Consider the following 20,588-nt stretch of genomic DNA (forward strand, 5'->3'; position numbering starts at 1 on the left):
ATTGTGTCAAAATAAAAATTACATGACATTGGCAAATCTGGCAGTGCCAGTGGGCAGGTTGACCTGGGAGAGATGGATCTCCTGAGGCAGGAGATGATACTTGATGTCCAAGTTTTCGAACATCTTCTTCAATTCCAGGATGAGCTCCGACTTCCGGCTGCTCCCCTCGCCGTAGTTCTGGTGGTTCATCGTGTGCTGGACGCGCAGGGACATCTTCATCTTGTTCATATTCTCGATCTCCTTCACTAGCACCGAGTGCTTCGGGTTCCAATGCTTCGGCTTGCTCTCTATGTACCTGAGTTCACACATTCTGCTAATTAGCATGGCGTGCTTTTTCACCTTGTTTTGTCAAGTTTTCAGTATATGTAACTTCATTGTCGCATATGCAGATTGATGGCATCAGTTCTACTTACGATTGTATGGCCTTCTTGAGAGCATTGATGGTGTCGATCGAAGTGGACATGTCGATGGTGAAATCAATAGCATCGGCCATGTCCGGGCTTCTCCTGAAATTGCTAATTGGCTTTGTGAGGAGGGCTGAGTTTGGGTAATAAATTTTCTCCATGTCGTACCGCAGGAACACCGTCGACAGAATGTTCATTTCCTCTACAATCATCTGGAGAAATGGAAGAGGATAATCCATCAGCTCTTGCAGCGGTTTCTGGATTATAATCACAGATACTTAATTATTCTGAGCAAAGTGCCACCTGAATGCCATCGATGACACAGCGGTCACCGACATCAAAAGGGTGCATCACAAAGACGAAGATGATGGACTCAAACACGGTCTTGCAGGTGTTTTGGAACATGAACCCCACGAGCAGCAATTGCGACGTGACCACAAAGATCACTTTGCTAGTGGCCAGCCCCATGACCAGCAGTGAGACGACGATTATGATCACCACGACAATTGCGCTGGCCAACTTGTGCAGCTGTCGTACAGCAGTCTTAGTGTCATTAAGGGAATGCGCAAGCGCCTTGCGCTCGAAATAGGCATGCACCTACCATTGCGGACAATGAAAAGATTGCAGTCGCCAGAATGAGGCTTCAATGAACAGTTTTCCTCGATAGATTTTCAAGGCATACTTAGAATGAATAAAACTGCACAAGCATTATTACCACCCAATTTCTGAAGGAAGACTTGGTAATTCTTCCGGTCTCCATGGCACCTTCGAAGAGCGGAAATATGGTGTGCACTTCCTCTCTCTTCAGGAACCTGAGCAGATCCTCTTCTTCTATGTACCTGTGTCGCCCGCAATCACAAGACGGGCGAGAGATCAGATGCGCACCCACATGCATCTCTTAGAAGCAAAAGAGGAGGGAAAAAATAGCTTTTTAACATCATTCTTATGTCCAGACTAAGTTATGAACTTTCCTTGAGATGGAGCTGTGACCAAACATGTATCTACTGATGAAGAAGATTACTTGAATTGCATTGTTTTCTACGGAGTTTTCTCCGGAGTTGAGGTAGCACATTAATTTGCTTTCTTGGCATGGCCTATGATCAGCTCAAGTATCTTGCTGCTAGTGGACCTTTTTTTATCTAACGATGGTTTCTATCTAACATCTAAATTCAGCAGCCAAGCTGATCACAAAGGATATCCAGGCTCATTTAATATACAACTCACTATAAGCTTGTCATTCTCAGTTTACTCATCGACGCATGTCTTTGCTCTTTCTAATCACCTAAAATCTTTTTCAGTAATGCCCCACTCCAATACCTGAAAATCTTACGGGCCAAGTTAAATTTTGGGTAGGTGATTCAAACATAAGATTGCTTACACTTGACGATGTAAGTAATCGAATCTATGTTGTGTGCTCAATCCATACACACATTGTCACTTTTTATTCACTAAGCTACTCCTGTGGAATGACAAGCTATTGCAAAGTTCAAAAGTTGAATTTACACAAAAGTTGGCAAGTCATTACACTAAAGTTTCCATTTTTATATGTCAAAGCCTTTTATATATATATATAGATAACTCAAATAAGAGTTGTAATACAAAATCAATTGATAATCTAATCGGAGAAAAAGTTGGTTATCACTATAATAGAGGTTGATGAATCCTAAAAGTTGGCAAGCAAGACAAATAAAAGTGGTAACTCTATAGAAACATTAGTGTATTAAAAAAAGCAAATAAACATTAGTAAACGACTTAGATCAAAGTTGATAATCTATACTAGTAAGTCATTTAGTTGGAGAAAATTGGTACGCTATTCACATAAAGATTGGTAATTTTAATAGTCGATAAATTAAATTCCTTGGTAAGGAAAAGGTTAAATGAAAGTTTCTAACAAATAAGAGGAGTGTTTGTTTTTTGGTCGGAGATAAGAATAGTTGGTAATTTAAATAAAATCAACTAAACGTTAGTGACTAACTTAAGTTAAAGTTGATGATGCAAAACCAGTTGATGCATTAATTGACAAAAAAAAAGAAGGTAATCACTTTAATTAAGGTTAGTACTATCTAAAATAAGTTGATAAATTTAACATATTGGTAAGTAAGACAAATAAAAACTGGTAAGTCATAGAAAAGTTTGTAAAGTTAAAGATAAATAATTAAAGTTGGTAAGCAACTCAAAAGAGATTTGGCAAACTATTACTAGTAAATAACCTAGCATGAGAAGAGTTGTTAAGTCATGCGAATAAAGGTTATCAAAAATTCATACAAAAGTTGAGAAGGTTAAAAACAAATCAATATTGGTAAGTAATTCAAAAGAAAGTTGGTAATTTACAACTAGTTGATAATTTAATTGAAAAGAAGCTAGTAAACATCTCAAATAAATTTTGATCCATTCATGTAAGAATTGATAAGTTTAAGACATTGATAAAATAGATATCTGAAAGTCGGTAAGGGATAAAAAAAAGTTGGTAATTGGCATTCTAAGAAAGAATAGTTGTCAATTCGTAAATGTGACAGTAAATTACCAACAAGTTATCCAAGAATTCTATGATTGGCGATTTTTTTTGCCAATATTTTTCAGACACTGACCAATTCCTTTTTAAGTTTGCCAACAGAGCAAAAGAATCATTCGACAGAATAGTAGAATCGTCCTTAAAATTGATTTGAGCATTTTTCTGTAATCATAGTATTATAATTTTTTCCTCCTATCTCGAAAATGCAACATTTCTTTTACCATCTTTTTGAGGTCTCTTTCTGTGAATGTCACCTTTTGTTCGTTATTACTATTTTCTCAGTGACCACGCGGGTCTCTTTCTTGTCCTAGTGGACATGAATGAATGAGGATCCACAATTCAAACTCCAGTCAAGATTGTGATTGATGACGCTTGCGCATTATACGCAGAGATCACAACGAGCTTCAACGGTGGATTGTAATTCCACAACCTTTTTTTTCCCGTTGGTCCACTTGAATAATTAGCAAATGATAATCGCCAATCAATGCGGCGCAATGTGGAAATCTAACTTGTCTTCGACGGACACCCACCTAGACAGCCACATGAAAAATATGTTGTTTTTCCACCCTTACGTAAGCTATTTTTAGACAAGGACTTTGACATTTCCGAGGATTAATAAACTGAGAACTCACGGGATAATTTTAAAAACCCATCTAGTCCTGTCCTTTTGATGAAGAGTTTGGGTGGTTTCGAGACTACATAATTACAGATCCCTCGACTTAATATATCATGAAAATCCACTTAGAGAGTACAATTATTGAGAGCTAATTTTTGTTTATTTAATAATTCGATTAGATAAATTGAATTTTGAGTGGAGAACAGAGTACCTACTAATATGGTTGTGATTGTTTTTTTATGGAGGGAGATAGAGGCACACATGGATGGATCTAGGTGGCTCAGTTTCGTCGACGACATTGGGACTTTGGGACAATGGCAACAGCACAACTAAGGGATGAGAGAGAAAAGAGGAAATTGGAAGTTTTAACATATGGTTGTGATTATTTTTCATGGTCTGTTCAATTTTTTTGTGCCATAAATCCAACAATCAATATAATGATTATAAAGAGTGGGTATAGTAATCGATATCACCATCACTTCTTCTCATTTTATGGGAGACGTGATAGTCAAATATGAATCATCTATCACATTCAATGCTCCTTTCAGGTCTCGATGGATTTTAACCACTCAATTGATGAAAATAAGGTTCTTACCGATAGATAGATGAGATTCGTGAGGAGATGAATAAATGTCTTGATTTGCAAAAAGACAAAAAGTCAATCATATTGCAAATTAACATAATATTAGACTTTTAGGTGGTTTTTTTCCAAGTGGGATCCCCTTTGTGACGCACGTCCCTAATGTCCCAATCAAATATTCGGCATTGTGGCGAGAGTAGTGACTTAGCGAGGCCCACCACTCAATAGAAGCCGTGGTACATACTTAAGTAATTCTTTTTTGGGTTTCCCGTACATTGATTGACAGAAGATGGGGGCAAAATGAGAGTTTCCTTAAAAAGAGGGGCCATCTTTTCCTTCATCGTGCTCCACTTTCGGAGCCACACAATCCACGAAAGCACCTTAGTAATGTCCAAAAGACCATCTTAGTGATGTAAAACCTAGGACGTTTGACTAAAGAAAGACACCACGCACTGATGATTAATGATGTAATTACTCACTAATCCAGTTTCAACGAGGAGAAAATATTGGAAGTGTTTAGTCTACTAGGAATGGGGTGGATGGTCAACCATCACACAAAGTTCTTGTATGTAACTATCAATTCGGTCCTAAATTTATTATACGGATACCAATTCATTCTTAAATTATGCAATTTTACCACCATTGTCTTAAAATTTTGAACAAAATCCTAATGTAATTTTTTCAATTAATTTACTATTAGAAATTGCTAATGTGGTGATACATGTAGGACTTCATCTAGAGTAAAGTTGTCAATTGCAGTCCATCATGTATGATGGTCAGCAATTATTGAATTCTACATTAGCAATTTTCAATGACAATTGGTCGGAAGAACTACATTAGGATTTCGCGCAAAAACTTAAGAGCTATATTAGCAAAATTGGGCAGTTTATCACTAAAATGATATTCGTACAACGGGTTTAGGATTTATTCATTTGTTAATTATCCCCAAATTCTTGAAGTGGAAATTTGTTCTTTTCAAGTGAGTACCAGTGTAGATCCCATGACAGATCCTTAAAGTGTGTTTGATTTGATGTAGTAAACTGCTATAAGCAAACAATAAGCACAGAGGGTAAGGTAATTTCACATTAGCATTGTTTGGCAATCACTTACTTGGCACCGGGGTTGGCAACGTTCTTGAAGATCCTGTGGGCACAGCACCTGGCCTCCCGCTCGCTGTTGATCTCGGAAGACTCGGCCTTGGCGAAGCCATCGACGGTGTGAGAAATGGTACTCAGGCCGGAGAAGCGGACGAAGTTGACGAGCCGCTTCACGGTCCATGCCGACGGTCGCCTCTTCATGCTCAGCTTCTTCAACTTCTCCATGTCGATCTTCCTTGACCCGAGCCTCTCTAACCTCGTCACCACCAGCGGTTGTTGCTGAGCCAACGTCCCGTCTCCCAGCCTCACCGGCAAAGACTTGAACCCCTAGTGGAACCAAAGTTGTCATGAAGTGGAGGATTATCTTAAAATAATATTGAGGATAGGATGTTTCAACTTGACTAATCTCCACAATCATCTCACAACGTCGACATATGTTTGCAACATGACCTTGATTGCTCGAAGTAGATTTGACCGTATTTTTCGTTTGGAGTTTATTTAGTATAACCTTCTTATGACAATTTTATCTTATAAAAAGAGTACTATAGTAGTTATACAGAGTTTAAAATACAGCTTATATAGCGTAGCATCTCTGCATATTGAGCACTTAACAATAGTTTTTGTGGAAAATACCTCATCTTTGGTGGAACTTCAAGCTATTTTATGTACTATCAAATAAATAAATAAATTGCAGGACTTAACTTCACAGCATAACTATAGCGTTAACAGTGTTAAGGCATAATTACAGCTAAAATAAAATAATTTGGGCTGATTAAACGGAGGTGAACATGAATTGAAGACCAAATTATTCCTAATAGTGTATTATGAGTTCACATGCACCTTGTACGTGCAAGAAACCCCAATATTTTGTACCTGCAAGCCGTGTCGGAGCGGAGCCTCCCTCTCCTCCTCCTCCATCGGCGGGCCGGAGAGCGCGTCGAGCACATAGTGGTGGAACACGCTCTCCTTCATCCGGTCGAAGAAGGTGGCGACGTGGAATGACGACGCCAGCACTTTCACCAGCACGATCTTCACCAGCCAGAAGGTCGCCGCGAGGAGCACCGCAACCAGCGTCCGGAAAGCCCGCCTCACCACCTGGTAATCGCCCCCGTGCACGTTCGGGAACATAATCACCCACGCGATGAGCACAAGCCCGAGCCACGCGCAGTTCTGGAAGCTCCGCCAGAGGCCGTACACGAAGTAGAGGACCTTCTCCCGGAGCATGAAATTGCGCTCGATGAGGAAGACGAGGAGCGCCACAGCCCACCCAGAGACAAGGCGGCCACAGAAGACGACTTGGACCATCACGCACCACTTCCACGGCTTGAGGCCGAGGACGACACGGTCTGCAAGGGGCTCAATCGTGATTGAGCAGACAAGGCAGGTAGTGATGGCAAGGAAGAGCATCCACTCAACGGCGGCCTGCTTGTTGATCTTGTTATTCCGGCGCCTCCTGCAGTGATTTCTCTTCTGTTCGTTTTCATCATCATCGAGCCATTCGTCGTCGTCGTCCTCATCATCATCACCATCGGAGGAGGAGGTGGTGGGTTCGGATGGGGGTGGGGTTGGAGTTCTTCTGGGTCTTTGAAGATGGTGGTGGTGGATTTGGGTGAGAACGGGAAGGTGGCGGGTTCGCAGAAGCGGGACTTGGGTTTGGAGACGGGGAGGCGGTGGAGGGTTTTGGTTTGGGATGGGGTATGGAGGGTCGGTTCAGCAATGGCGGCGGCGGCGGCGGCGACCGAGTGTTTGAGTGTCGAGTTTGGTTGGTCTATACAAGTGAGTAGGATTACGTGGTCCTTCATGTAGTTGTCAAGGTCATGCTCTGCGTTTTGAACGTCCATGGTGGTGATAGAAAGTGACTATGCAGGCCAAGTTCGCTTTTGATGAAGTGGGAGCTTGCTTGTTTTCCTTGAAGATAGCATGGCTATATAGTTGATTGCAATTGTCATTGGGAAGAGAAAGGTAGGTAGCTTTTGGCTTGCTCGCTTTGGAGACGTGACGTTCCACGTGGATCATTATCAAATCAAACGTGGGTGAAAGAAAAAAAGAATTCATATGTTCACCTTTCGGTAAATGATATATTTGTCTAAAGCCAGTTTTGAAACCCCACTCTTCCACTTATCGACCATCCAATCGCAATAATCGTTTATATCCACAATCGATCTGATAAGAATTCTCTATCTACTTTGGAATTCAATGGTTCTCTCCATGGTTTCCTTCTAGTTTGTGCTGCACAGGAAATTTTCTCCAAACATTCTCAAATCGATTGGTTACATGTTTAAATGTAACCTAAATGGAAGCTTGACAAGACAAAAAGGAGATGAAAAGAAAAAGAGCAACGCCCATGCCTTTTCTCCAACCAGTCAGTGTTCTAACCCTCATCGCTAACCAACACCTAGTTTCATTGCAACATTTGGTCCACTGCCATCGGCTCCGCCGTTGCCTGTAAAAGCACTGACCACCCTTCTTGGTAGCGGTTTATGAGGGTTCAATAAGTGTGAGGCAACATGGACCGACAAAATTAGAACTGCTGGAATCAGACTATTCGGTCTAATTTTCAATTTCACAGAATAGGAACCGATGATTTTTGGTCTGGTTCCAGGCTCCATGGGAACCGAACCACCCAGATTAGACCAAACCAAAAATATATATATTTTTTATTTTTTATATGTCTAAACTTAATCGCTCTGCCTCTTGCCTCTAGCGGTCTTACCTCTCAGCCTCTCGCCTCTTGCTTTGGGATTGGGAGGCATCTGGGATCAGGTCTTGACTTGGATCCTTCCAGTTTATGCAAATCCAACATTTTTTCGTTGTTGGGTGTGCGCTCTTTTTATCCCATTGACCCATGGCTCAGGTATAATGTGATTAATGTTCAGAGAGGTAGCTGTCTTGCACCATGCATCTAGCGAGCATGACTACCTCTCTTGCACCATGTATCTAGTGAGCATGACTTTGATTCCAGTGGGAGTTAAGAAAGTTTGGCTCATTCACGTCCATTCCCTCCCTCCCTCTTCCACTGTTTCTAATGAATTGCCCTGGAGCCAGATCAGGCTAGTCCTAGGACTAGGCGGTCCAATTCTCGATTACAAAAACAAGGAACCGGTCCATCCAATTTGGTGCCCGATCCCTGGGTAGTACTAGATCGGACTAGAAACCGATCACCCCTAGAGTTTAATCGTCGGTGAAGGTGGCGATGGCCATGACAACGTAGTAGTTGGACGTGGTGTAGAGAAAAGATGAGTTGAGGAAGAAGAGACTTTGTTTTAGCTAAGGTTTTATATGTGCGGGCTAAAGTAATCAACTATGGAAGAAGGCTCACCAATTAGATTTTAAATAGAGTTTATATCACAAAAAACCCAAAAGTGATACATTTTTGATAAATTTTCTCAAAACTAATTTTTTTATCACCAAAAACCCTAAACTGGTATGTTTGTGACAAATTTGTCATTTGTTAGTTTATGTTAAATTGAATTAATACTACAAAAAATTACAAATTAGTACACATATGACAAACAAATGGTAAAATTTCAAATTGGTACATTCCACTACCTCATACGTTATTGAACTCAGCAATTTGACTATAAAATTTAACGGAAACTGACGGAGGATAAATTTGTCACAGATTTATCGGTTTGGGCTTATGGTAGTCAAAAAATTAGTTTTGAGTAAATTTGTTATAAATTTACCAATTTGAGGTTTTTCGTGGTATTAGCCCTAACTGGTACTAGTTATCACTTTAATTTCAAGAAAAATACTTAACCATACATTGACTTCTCAATCATACGAAATGGCATAGGGTGAGGGCTCACATTTGCATTTGAGTACAACTAAGCCTCGCGACATTGTAAAATGCAAAGATTATTTTAAGATGTTATGCTTTTCAATTTCGAAGGGCAAAATGTCGTAAAATTATGAATTTATGCTTCAAGATCTGTTGAACTTAATTACAATTAGATGGAGTGAACATTGTACAATGCACAAAGTTAAAAGTCCGTATATAATTTGGAAAATCATGTTTGACGTATTGCACTTGTCTATTATATAACATGAGCAAGATTTTGGTATGCGGTAACACAATTGATCATCCTAAAGTGGATGAAGAGCTACTGACATTTTTTTGTTCATCTACTAATATAAAATGGTGGGCATCAACCCTCATAAAATAAGGTAATATAAGTTGTAAACAATCACTTTTGTTTTTTTTTTATTTTATATAAAAGTTCATGATCCCACATCACTTAGATAGATGTATATAAGACACGTCATAAGCATGTATTAAGCAACACACAATTATACTAACACTTCCCATCGCATGTAAATCTCTTACAATCTTATGCTCAATTTTCTTCATCCAATTAAATATCTTTTCAAAAAAAGATATGCGTACATAATTGAATAAGGCCAAATTGCACCCTAAGAAAAAAAATTAGGTACTTATGATATCATTTCTCTTAATAAATATCATATATTTTTTATTTATGTAGTAGATTAACTCTCTAATTATCTCTATACATGTTTACATTGCATAAATTTAAACAAGAAATTGCCAACAATGTCATTAAAAACATAATGATCAGCAGAGTTTTTTTTTTTTTTTTTTGGGGGGTGGGGGCTATGATCTAAAAGGTTTCTTTTTTGTTTAATTAAGCACCTTGAAGATCACCTCTCTCTGAATCGGATCAACAAGTCATTCTGTTCCACGGACTAAATTTGTGAACATAGATCGTCTTTCCCCATAGCATGAAAGGACAGTGTTCTTCTCATTTCTCTCCAAAATTATATTAGAGCTACAAATTTAAGAAAATTATAAGTTCAACACGTCATCCATTAGACCAGTAAGTCCCATATAAAATTCATGTGCACCGTCCCAACTAAATTGGGTGCATGCAATAATTTTTTGCACTTTTGACATGCAACCGTCGTCCGTGAATCTTGTTTGTATATGTAATGCTCGAATAACATCAACAAAACCCAAATTTTTTAATTAACTTTCAAGTTCTGTAAGTTAACGAAACAAGAAAAATACTATAACACAGCTTCACTTAGCTTTTTAGATACAAAATTTAAGATTCGGGAAAGCCTACATGATACACACATTCCAAAAGTGCACTATAACAGTGAGTTTTCAAATATCAAGGGTGTCAATTATATTTAAATATAGTAAACATTTCGCCCATCTTTTGGCTTTGTCTGACTGCTTGTAAAGCTGCAAACATTGCTTATGGATTTTCATACATTGATTCCAATGTTCTTGTTCTTCTCAGCAGCACAAACTGCAATCTGGGATATTCTCAGCAGAAAGCTGCCAGTGAACAGTGACGATTCCTTTCTAAGGTTGAACGACGAAGGCCTATATCAGCACATGGGAAATTTTCTCTTTTTTTCTTGGATAAATCAGTCATGTCATTGATTCGGTTGCAGAATTACAGTAGTCTCACGATGAGCAAAGACTGAGTACACCAGAAAGTACGATTGAATACTAAAGACTTTATCAGTTCCATTGTACAAGATGGATCAACACATTGTTTCTTGACATTTCGCTAATAACATTACTCACACCTCAATATGACTTCAATCCTCATCGTTACCCCAATATATGACATTCGCATAGGCACGATGCTCGTTATAGAGAGAGAGTCAATACATCGTATCAAAATCAAAATCAAATGACATTGGCAAATCTCGCAGCGCCAGCAGGCAGGTTGATCTGGGAGAGATGGACCTCCTGAGGCAGGAGATGATACTTGATGTCCAAGTTTTCGAAAATTCTCTTCAATTCCAGGAGGAGCTCCGACTTCCGGCTGCTCCTCTCGCCATAGTTCTGGTGGTTCATCGTGTGCTGGACGCACAGGCTCATCTTCATCTTGTTCACGTCCTCGATCTCCTTCACTAGCACCACGTGCTTAGGGCTCCAATGCTTCGGCTTGCTCTCTATGTACCTGAATTCACACATCCTGCTAATTAGCATGGCGTGCTTTTCACCTTGTTTTGACAAGTTTTTAACATATGTAACTTCATTGTCACATATGCAGATTGATGGCATCAGTTCTACTTACGATTGTATGGCCTTCTTGAGAGCATTGATGGTGTCGATCGAAGTGGAAACGTCGATGGTGAAATCAATAGCATCACCCATGTCCGGGCTTCTCCTGAAATTGCTAATCGGCTTCGTGAGGAGGACCGAATTCGGGTAATAAATTTTCTCCATGTCGTAACGCAGGAACACGGTCGTCAGAATGTTCATTTCCTCTACAATCATCTGCAGAAAGGAAAAAGACCATCTCTTGTAGCGGTTTCGGGATTGTAATTATAAATCCTTAGTTATTTTGAGCAAAGTGCCACCTGAATGCCGTCGACTACGCAGCGGTCACCGACGTCAAAAGGGTGCATCACGAAGACGAAGATGATGGACTCGAATATAGTCTTGCAGGTGTTTTGGAACATGAACCCCACCAGCAGCAGTTGCGAGGTGACCACAAAGATCACCTTGGTGGTGGCCAGCCCCATGACCAGGAGAGAGACGACGATTATGATCACCACGACGATGGCACTCGCCAACTTGTGCAGCTGCTGCACTGCAGTCTTCGTGTCGTTGAGGGAATGCGCGAGCGCCTTGCGCTCAAAATAGGCATGCACCTACCATTGCAGAGAATCAAAAGATTGCAGATTGCCAAAATGAGGCTTCAATTAACCTTTTCCCTCCATAAATTTCCAAAGCATACTTAGAATGAAAAAAATTTACGAAAGCATTATTACCACCCAATTTCTGAAGGAAGACTTTGTAATTCTTCCGGTCTCCATTGCGCCTTCAAAGAGCGGAAATATGGTGTGTACTTCCTCTCTCTTCAGGAACCTCAGTAGATCCTCTTCTTCTATGTACCTGTGTCGCGGCGATCACGAGACAGGCGAGAGATCAGATGCACAACCAACTTAGTGACTCTAGAGCAAAAGAGGAGAAAACTTCTTTTTCAACATCATGGGTATGTCCAGATTAGAGTAAAAATCTTTCCTCGGGATGAAGCTGTGATTAACATGCGTCCACTGATGAAGGAGATTACATGGTCAGTGGTCACGTTGTATGCAATAACGCATTAGCTCAGAGTATCTTGCTGCCAAAGGACCTGTTTAACCTAACAAGGGTTTCTCCTCAAACATCCGTATTCGACAGCCAAGCTGATCTCACAAGGGATATCCAGGCTCATATAATTTACTGCTTACTCTAAGCTTGTCATCCTCAGTATACTCATTGCATGCATATCTTTGATCTTATCCTTTTTTAAAAAATGATAAAGAAGTCACTTTACGGTAAATTTCAGCCCCAACACCTCAAAACCTTATGAACCAGGTTAAACGCAAGACGGTTCTGGTAAGAAACTCAAACATGAGATGTAAGAGATCAAACTCCAGTCATGCGCCTAATCTACACAAGCCTTTTCCCCTTGTTACTCACTTCGCTACTTTTGTAGAACACACGGTATTAAAAAGTCCAATCCAAAAGTTTAAGCAGATAATTAGGTGGAGGAAGACTAAATGAACATAAAGCCATCGAAACCCATAAGCAAGTAATATCAAATAATTCAACAATATTATGTTGCCTGATAGCAAACAAAATAACGAAAAAAAATAAAAAAGATCCATGGAGACGATGGGCTTTTGACTGTTTGAAAGAAAAAAAATGAAATGAAAGGGGTGCAATTCTTTACGTGCGATAAAGCACGCGACTCAAACACCAATAAATTCATTGAGTAACTCAAATTTTACGAGACGGTTAGTTTGAAATTGACACGAAATGATACATTTGCAGCCATTTTCAATCAGAAAACTTTATGACCACGTTAAGTTCTTTTTTGGTGATAACACTAATATCCAGTACGAACATGATAACACCACTTGAACTACCACTCCTAAATTCAACTAAATTACCTCCCAAAACAAGTCTACCCACTTAAAAATAAATCAGTCGGCCTTACTTCCAAATTAGCTTTCTTTTTGTTAGAGATAATTTGATAAGAAAAACTTATATAGTTAGACACCAGTTTGTGATACAATATAATGCTTTCCAACATATGGTGGGTACATAAAATTCACAGGATTATACAGTTTCATACCAAAGAAGACAATTTTTTTTGTTCCAATAAGAAAGATAATTGAAAATTGGTAAAAGATAATAAAAGATTCGGTAATTTGCATACTAGCAAAAGAGTTTCTAATTTCGTAAAAGTGTGGTAAGTTACCAAAGAGAAATTAGGCGACTGTTAACTTTCTCTATCAATTTTCTTTTTCAGATTAGCGACATAGGAAAGCAAATGTTTTTTTTTTCTTTTTGAAAAAGCAACCTCAACATTGATGTGGGCATTTTACTGTACTCAAAGTACTTCATTGTCCTTCATCCTATCCCTAAAATGCCACGTTTATTTTGCGATTTCCTTGAGGTCCCTCCCTGCATCCGTCATGTTTTTTTTTTGTTATTGAGGATCCACAAAACTGCCAAAACCACACAAAAGCAAAGAAGAAAAGGGAGGCAGAAAGAATTGACTTTTTTTTCTGTTCCTTGGTGGGCATGAAAGAAAGGATCCACAATTTCGAATTCGATTCAAGATTGTGATCGATGATGCTTGCGCGTGGGGGAATGGAATGGCATGTTAAAAAGATGGCAATGGGCTTTTAATGGTGGGTGATAAGTTTGCAGCTTTTTTTGTTAGGTCCACTTCCACAATTACTATATAGTCTCGCCAATCAATATGGCGCAATATGGGAGTCAACTTGTCCTTGACACAGACATAGACAACCACATGACAAATATGTTGTTTTTCACCCATAAGTTCCCTTGTCGATCAGGACCACGGGCGACCACAACAACCTGAAATCTGAGGCCTGCCTCAGGTGGAGCTCGGTCGAGCCTTAGGCCTAAGATCTAGAGCTCGATCGAGCCTCTAAATCTAAGATCTAGGGCTCTAACTCGGCCCCGAATCTGAATCGATCCTACATCGGTGACTTAGAATCGGCTCCAATCCGAAGTCGAAGCGGGGTTAATAGATGTTGTAGGTGGCTTGTGCGACTTCAATGATCACCATCTGTTCTCGACCCAGCAATGCAAAGCGAGGAGGTGGAAGAGGAGAGAGATAGAGGGGCAATTGGGTGGATCTAGGCAGCCTAGTTCTTGCCATCGAGCTCAGAGGTAGGCCGCGGGGTCGGCGACGACATTAGAGACGGGGCAACTAGGGCATGGCAGAGGAGAGAGAAAAGGCAAATTTAGGGGGTTTGAATTAAAAGTTGGGACCTTTTTGGTGGTGTGCTCGATTGCCAGGTCCCGCAAATCCAACCATGAATTGGTTGGTTATAGCAAGCGGGTGCAATAATTAGTTGCGGTACCACTTCTTCCCGTTTAACGGGAGACATGATGGTCAGACATGGATCCTCTACCAAATACGATGCTCCTTCAAGGATCTTTACCCGCAAAAATTGAATCACATCGTAAACAACATGGTTTTGTGTTAGTATCTTATGTCTTTTAGAGGGATCTTCTAACCCGGTTTCGTGTTAATCGGATCGAATGATCTAATCTAATGAAATTAGTCTAAACATTATTCAAAGCAGACTCTAAAATATATAAACATGCAACAAAAGATGCCGCCCATCTCCTGACAAGAAATGATGGATAAGGCCTATGGCAAAAGCCCCTTTTTTTTTGTGACCCTCGTCACTAGGCATCTCTATCAATTTGAGCACATGTGGTAACTAGTGGTAACTAGTGACTAGTGAGTAGTGACTTAGCAAGACCCGCCACCCAATCAAATACGCACATATATATACACATATATATATGATAAATAATAATACATATATGTGGTTTTCTGTTCACTAATTAATAGAAGATTCGGCAAAATGAGGGTAAGTCGAAAAGAGGGACCACCTTTCGTTGTCATGCTCCGCTTTCGGAGTCACATAAAGAACGAAAACACCCCGATTCGTTATAATTATGTGGCAACTGGCACGCATGGAGAGTGTTAATGTCGATACTTTTGATCATGTCATGCACCTCATCAATATTATAAGCGGCCACCTTAATGATGCAACACCTCGGACGTTTGGCTAAAGAAAGACACCATACAATGATGATTAATGATAATAACTACTGTCTAGCCAAGGTGGGGGAGAAACCATTGCATCTTCTCAGTCTATGGGGAACGTGGTGGACAGCCAATTACAACTAATCTACACAAATTCTTGAAGCGAAAACTTGTGTTTTGTAAGTGAAAATCGTGTCGGGTTTGGTCACAGAATTTTTTGAAATGTAACCGGCTTGCTCTAATAAAAAATGGTACAGTATAGAGAGAGACTTACTTGGCACCAGGGTTGGCAACATTCTTGAAGATCCTGTGGGCGCAGATCCTGGCCTCCCGCTCGCTGTTGATCTCGGAGGACTCGGCCTTGGTGAAGTCGTCGACGGTGCGAGAAATGGTGGACAGGCCGGAGAAGCGGACGTAGTTGATGAGCCGCTTCACGGTCCAAGCCGAGGGCCGGCTCTTCATGCTGAGCTTCTTCAACTTCTCCATGTCGATCTTCCTTGAACCGAACCTCTTGGACTTCGTCGCCATCAGTAGTTGTCGTTGAGCCGGCGTGTTGTTCCTCAACCTCGCCGGCAGAGACTTCGAAACCTAGTTATACCAAAGAGGTCACTAACCGGAGCACTCTTAGATGATATTGAGTATCTCAGTTTTCACCTTAACTAATCTTGGCGATGTGCATTGAGTAAGGATTCACAACGGGGTTGCAACGCAACTTTGATTGCTGGAAGTAGATTTAATAGTACTTTTATTTGTATTCTATTTAGAGTTTTGCTAGTATAATAGTTTTTGAGTTATTATAAGAATAACAGTTTATTATGAGTTACAAATTCTTGAAAGAGTGGATTTCATAATAATTTATAATAATTTTTTATTATTCTGAACACGCTGTTATTATTATAGTAAACTAAATACTGTCATTTAATCATTTCTTTATTATTTAATATTACTTTCTTACCACAATTTTATCCCAAATAAGAAAAGAGTGTTGTAACTTTTATAAGGTGCCTAAAACACAACTATAACGTGCAGCAGCTCCACATATTCACCACTTTACAATAGTTTTTTTTCTTTTTTTTCTTTTTTTTTGAAAACTACCTCATTATCTTTGCAACTTCAAAATATAATGAGTACTATAAAAAAAAAAAAAATTGCAGGACTTCACCCATAGCATAATTAATTAATCTATTATAGCTCAGCGTAGTTAGGGCATAACCATAAAGCTAAAATAAAGTAAGTTAGGCTGACTTAACGAAGGTGGCCATGACTCAAAGACCAAATAGTTCCAAATTGAGTATTCGTTTGTACGAGGAGGTTAAATTGAAATGGCCAATGGCCTGTTTTGCGCTCATTCTTATGAAAGTAAAAAGGATATTCATTGAAGAAGGAGAAAAAATCGATGGTCCTTAAATCAAATGATTTTATATATGTATAGTCTCACGGGAAATCGATGTGACAAAAATGTTGAGATAATTTGAGCTTTATTGCACCATGTAGAAGCAAGAAATCCCAACATTTTTCACCTGCAAGCCGTGCCGTGGAGCCTCCCTCTCCGCCTCCTCCAGCGGCGGGCCGGAGAGCGCGTCGAGGACGTAGTGGTGGAACACGCTCTCCTTCATCCGGTCGAAGAAGGTCGTGACGTGGAACGAGGACGCCAGCACCTTCACCAGCACGATCTTCACCAGCCAGAAAGTGGCCGCGACGAGCACCGCCACCAGCGTCCGGAACGTCCGCTTCACCACCTGGTAGTTGCCACCCTGCACGTTCGGGAACATTATCACCCACGCGACGAGCACGAGCCCGAGCCACGCGCAGTTCTGGAAGCTCCGCCGGAGGCCGTACACGAAGTAGAGGACCTTCTCGCGGAGCATGAAGTTGCGCTCAATGAGAAAGACGAGAAGCCCCACGGCCCACCCGGAGACGAGGCGGCCGCAGAACAGGACCAGCACCATCACGCACCACTTCCACAGCTTGAGGCCGAGGACGTCTCGGCAAGAGAGGGGCTCGATCGTGAGGGAGCAGACGAGGCAGGTGGTGATGATGAGGAAGAGCGTCCACTCGATGGCGGCCCGCTTGTTGATCTTGTTATTGCGGTGCCACCTATGGTGCTTTCTCTGGTGTTCGTCTTCGTCGTCGTCGTCGAGCCATTTGTCCTCGTCGTCGTCGTCGGAAGAGCACGAGGAGGAGGTGGTGGTGGGTTCGGGCAGGGGGTTTGAGGGCTGGAGCTCGTCAGGGCCTTCGAAGATGGTGTTGGCTGGTTTGGGAGAGAACGGGAAGGCAGCGGGTTCGGAGAAGCGGGACTTGGGTTTGGAGAAGGCGAGGCGGCGGAGGGTTTTGGTTCGGGACGGGGGTTGGACGGTTGGATCGGCGGCGGCGGCAGCGGCGGTGGTGGCGGGAGAGGCTTTGAGGATGGATTTTGGTTGGTCCACGCTAGCGAGTAGGATTACGTGGTCGGTCGTGTAGTTGACAAGGTTGAGATCTGCGTCTGCAACGTCCATGGCTGGTGAGAGAGGGAGAGAGCACGCAGGTGAAGGTTGCCTTTGGAGAAGAAGAAGATTTGCTCTGTTATTTCCTTGAAGATGGCAGGGTTGCCATTGAGAAGAGAAAGAGAGGAAGCCTTGAGAATATATTAGATAGGGGTTCTGGCGCGGTAGGCCCGACAACGCATATTGTCCAATGAATGGATTGGGATTTTTACACCTTGGTATTAGAGCTCTATCTCATATTTTTCGAGAGGAGAGGGGTTCTGATGCGGTGAGCCTAGATGACAAGTATCACTCGATAAATGAATTGGGATTTATGAATTGGGATTTTGACAAGCTAGAATTAAGGTTCTACCTAATATTTTCTCTGAAGGCTTTGGTTTGATGACTTTGGAGATGTGAGGCTTTATACGGATCCTAATTAGAGCAATTTTAGTGAAACAAGATATTTATATATATTGTCCCTTCCACAAATGATACCAAAAAACTTAAAGTTCGGTCTTGAATTTCTACCTTTTTGGTTTTCTATATCAATCATCCTACTGTTAATATATATACACACACACAATCTTTTTACACGGAAGATTCACATGAAGGAAGTCATTATCTCTATTAGAGGATGCTTTATATTGCACGATATTTCCCTCGTGGGAAAAGCTTCCTTCAAACAATTTCAGGGTGTATTTATTTCAGATAAAACTTTGTCATTAAGAAAAATGATCCTAAAAAATATGTTCTCATTGAATTTTTCCTAACATGCATATTTTAATTAATTGTAAATGGTTTTCCATTGATTGATTATTTCCGCAAACTAAACACGTAAAGTCACAAAGTTAATTTGCAAAATAAAATAAAATTATTCATACAAAAACACCTTCAATTTAATTGACTACATGTTTAAATGTAACCTAAACGGAAGTTCCATCGTGATTTGGCTCCTCCATTGCCTGTAAAAGCATCACCTCTCTCTCTCCCGCCACCTCGACCTTGGACATTGACCTGAGGTGTCGAGGGCCAATCCGAGAGAGAGAGAGGCACAACCTCGATAGCAATTTGTCAAGGGTCAATTGGCGGCGAAGGCGACGATGACCATAGTGACCACAACGACATAGTTGGACGTGGTGCGGAGAAAAAATTGAATAGAAGCATAGGAGACTTACGTTTTAGCCAAGGTCATTATTTGTGCGTTTACATTAGCAACCAAACCTTAAAATTTTCAAAGAAGGCCTACCACCAATAGGATATAAAGTATGGAAGAACATGACTTCTCTGAACTTAGGAGGTGAATTAACATTTTAAACTCATCCTTTTTTAAAGTAAGGCGCATTAGTACATATGATATCAATGATAGAATCGCGGTCTCTTTCTTCTCCTTCCTTTTCTCCTTTTCTTAACCTTCTGTCACATCAAATTTTTCCTGACCTCGCATGGTGCACCATGCCACTGTCAACCCCCACTATCCTCCTCCACCAACGTGCCACCAATTGGCCACGGCCATCCCCCGTACCTATCTCTCTCTCTCTCTCTCTTACCTAGCTTGAGGTCACTATTGAGTTGATGACCCAAAATGGCAACGTCCAAGTATCGATCATAAGAGAAACGTGCCGCCGCAAGACAAAAGGAAAATTGTTAAAAAAAATTTAAATCAATTACACTTTTACTGATTTGATTCCAAACATTTTGATTTTTCCAATTTAATCCTAAACTTTTATTTTTTACCAATTGAATCTATCCGGTCAATTTTAGGAGAAATTTGCTGATGTGGATGTTGAATGGCCATCTTATACGATATGGTCTTTGCGTGGATAATTCTTTAAAGTCTTTTAAATGTTTTTCAAATTTTTTATTAATTATTTTCTTTTTTTTTCCTTTGGTTTCTTTTCTTTTCTTCTTCCTTTTGTTGATGGCTAGCCACCCGCTATGGCCAATGAGGCCAACCAAGTGAGGGTGGGTCTCACCGGATCTCGCCGAGGGTGACATTAGAGTAGGCCGCCCTGGCTTGGGTGAGGGTCAACCCCACTAGATCTCCCCTAGGTGAGGCCAACTCTCATTGAGTCTCACCTATGCGAGGGCTAGCACCTGCAAAAGGAAGAAGTAAGAAAAAAAGAAAAATAATAATTTGAAAATAAAATAAAATATTATTAAAATTATTTACATCGCGATGAATTGTCCTACATGACACCGTCGATATCCACTTTAATAATTTTCGATCAAAATTAGCCTAACTTACTCAATTGATAAAAAGTAAAAATGTTTAGGATTTGATTGACAAAATTGAAAGTTTTAAGATTGAATTGATAAAAATAAAAAGTTGATGATTTTTTAGACAATTTTTCTCAAGATGATTGTATCATGTTCCCTTGTAGATGACAATGTAAGAGTTGAGGTGAGAACAAGTAGGAGATTAGGGGTATGCAAAAGAACTGGGATCCATCCAAACTGCCTGGAACCGGACTGAAACCGCCCGAAACCGGTGGTTCTTGAGGGAATCGATTCGGTTCCCTGTTCCAATTATGGGAACCGGTAGGTACCGGTCGATTTTCGGTTCCATGGGCAGATCCGTCCACCCGCTCACCCAAACCGAACCGATTAATTTTTAATATTAAAAAATTGAAATTACTAATTAACAAACCCTATCGAATTTGCTCTCTCTCTCTCTCTCTCTCTCTCTCTCTCTCTCTCTCTCTCTCTCTCTCTCTCTCTCCATCACCACCATTTTCTAGCTTCACCTTCATGCTTGTTAGTCGACCCACCGCCGAAAACCTTACCAAGTCCTGAGAGCCTACGGCTCTCCATGCTCCATTCCTTCCCCAAAAACTCGAAAGATCT

At 40.6% G+C, this 20,588-nt stretch overlaps 2 protein-coding genes across 2 annotated transcripts; both read right to left on the minus strand.

The window, feature by feature from the left end:
* On the minus strand, nt 1-6,616 carry LOC104446430 (mechanosensitive ion channel protein 10-like). Its single transcript, XM_010060283.3, has 6 exons — nt 6,083-6,616; nt 5,223-5,536; nt 1,120-1,243; nt 708-1,001; nt 414-616; nt 1-295 (listed from the first exon to the last, which is right to left on the minus strand). The coding sequence occupies exons 1-6, from the start codon at nt 6,614-6,616 to the stop codon at nt 19-21; spliced, it is 1,746 nt and encodes a 581-aa protein (XP_010058585.2). The 3' UTR covers nt 1-18.
* Nucleotides 6,617-10,664: 4,048 nt separating this feature from the next.
* On the minus strand, nt 10,665-17,954 carry LOC104444538 (mechanosensitive ion channel protein 10). Its single transcript, XM_010058230.3, has 6 exons — nt 16,800-17,954; nt 15,554-15,867; nt 11,966-12,089; nt 11,552-11,845; nt 11,266-11,468; nt 10,665-11,148 (listed from the first exon to the last, which is right to left on the minus strand). Exons 1-6 carry the CDS (start codon nt 17,772-17,774, stop codon nt 10,872-10,874), a joined length of 2,187 nt encoding a protein of 728 aa, XP_010056532.2. The 5' UTR covers nt 17,775-17,954; the 3' UTR covers nt 10,665-10,871.
* Nucleotides 17,955-20,588: the final 2,634 nt, after the last annotated feature.

Source organism: Eucalyptus grandis, chromosome 4, assembly GCF_016545825.1.
Source record: "Eucalyptus grandis isolate ANBG69807.140 chromosome 4, ASM1654582v1, whole genome shotgun sequence".
Lineage (NCBI taxonomy): Eukaryota > Viridiplantae > Streptophyta > Magnoliopsida > Myrtales > Myrtaceae > Eucalyptus > Eucalyptus grandis.

Bases quoted from the DNA above. Each gene is read 5' to 3' on its own strand.
- LOC104446430 (XM_010060283.3), bottom strand. From the start codon at position 6,616: ATGCTCTTCCTTGCCATCACTACCTGCCTTGTCTGCTCAATCACGATT. The intron at 5,537-6,082 runs GTACAAAATATT...TGGTTCCACTAG, and splicing joins CGCTCCGACACGGCTTGCAG to GGGTTCAAGTCTTTGCCGGT. The intron at 1,002-1,119 runs GTAATAATGCTT...CCGCAATGGTAG, and splicing joins CTTCCTTCAGAAATTGGGTG to GTGCATGCCTATTTCGAGCG.
- LOC104444538 (XM_010058230.3), bottom strand. From the start codon at position 17,774: ATGGACGTTGCAGACGCAGATCTCAACCTTGTCAACTACACGACCGAC. The intron at 15,868-16,799 runs GTGAAAAATGTT...TGGTATAACTAG, and splicing joins CTCCACGGCACGGCTTGCAG to GTTTCGAAGTCTCTGCCGGC. The intron at 11,149-11,265 runs GTAAGTAGAACT...GTGTGAATTCAG, and splicing joins CTCAAGAAGGCCATACAATC to GTACATAGAGAGCAAGCCGA.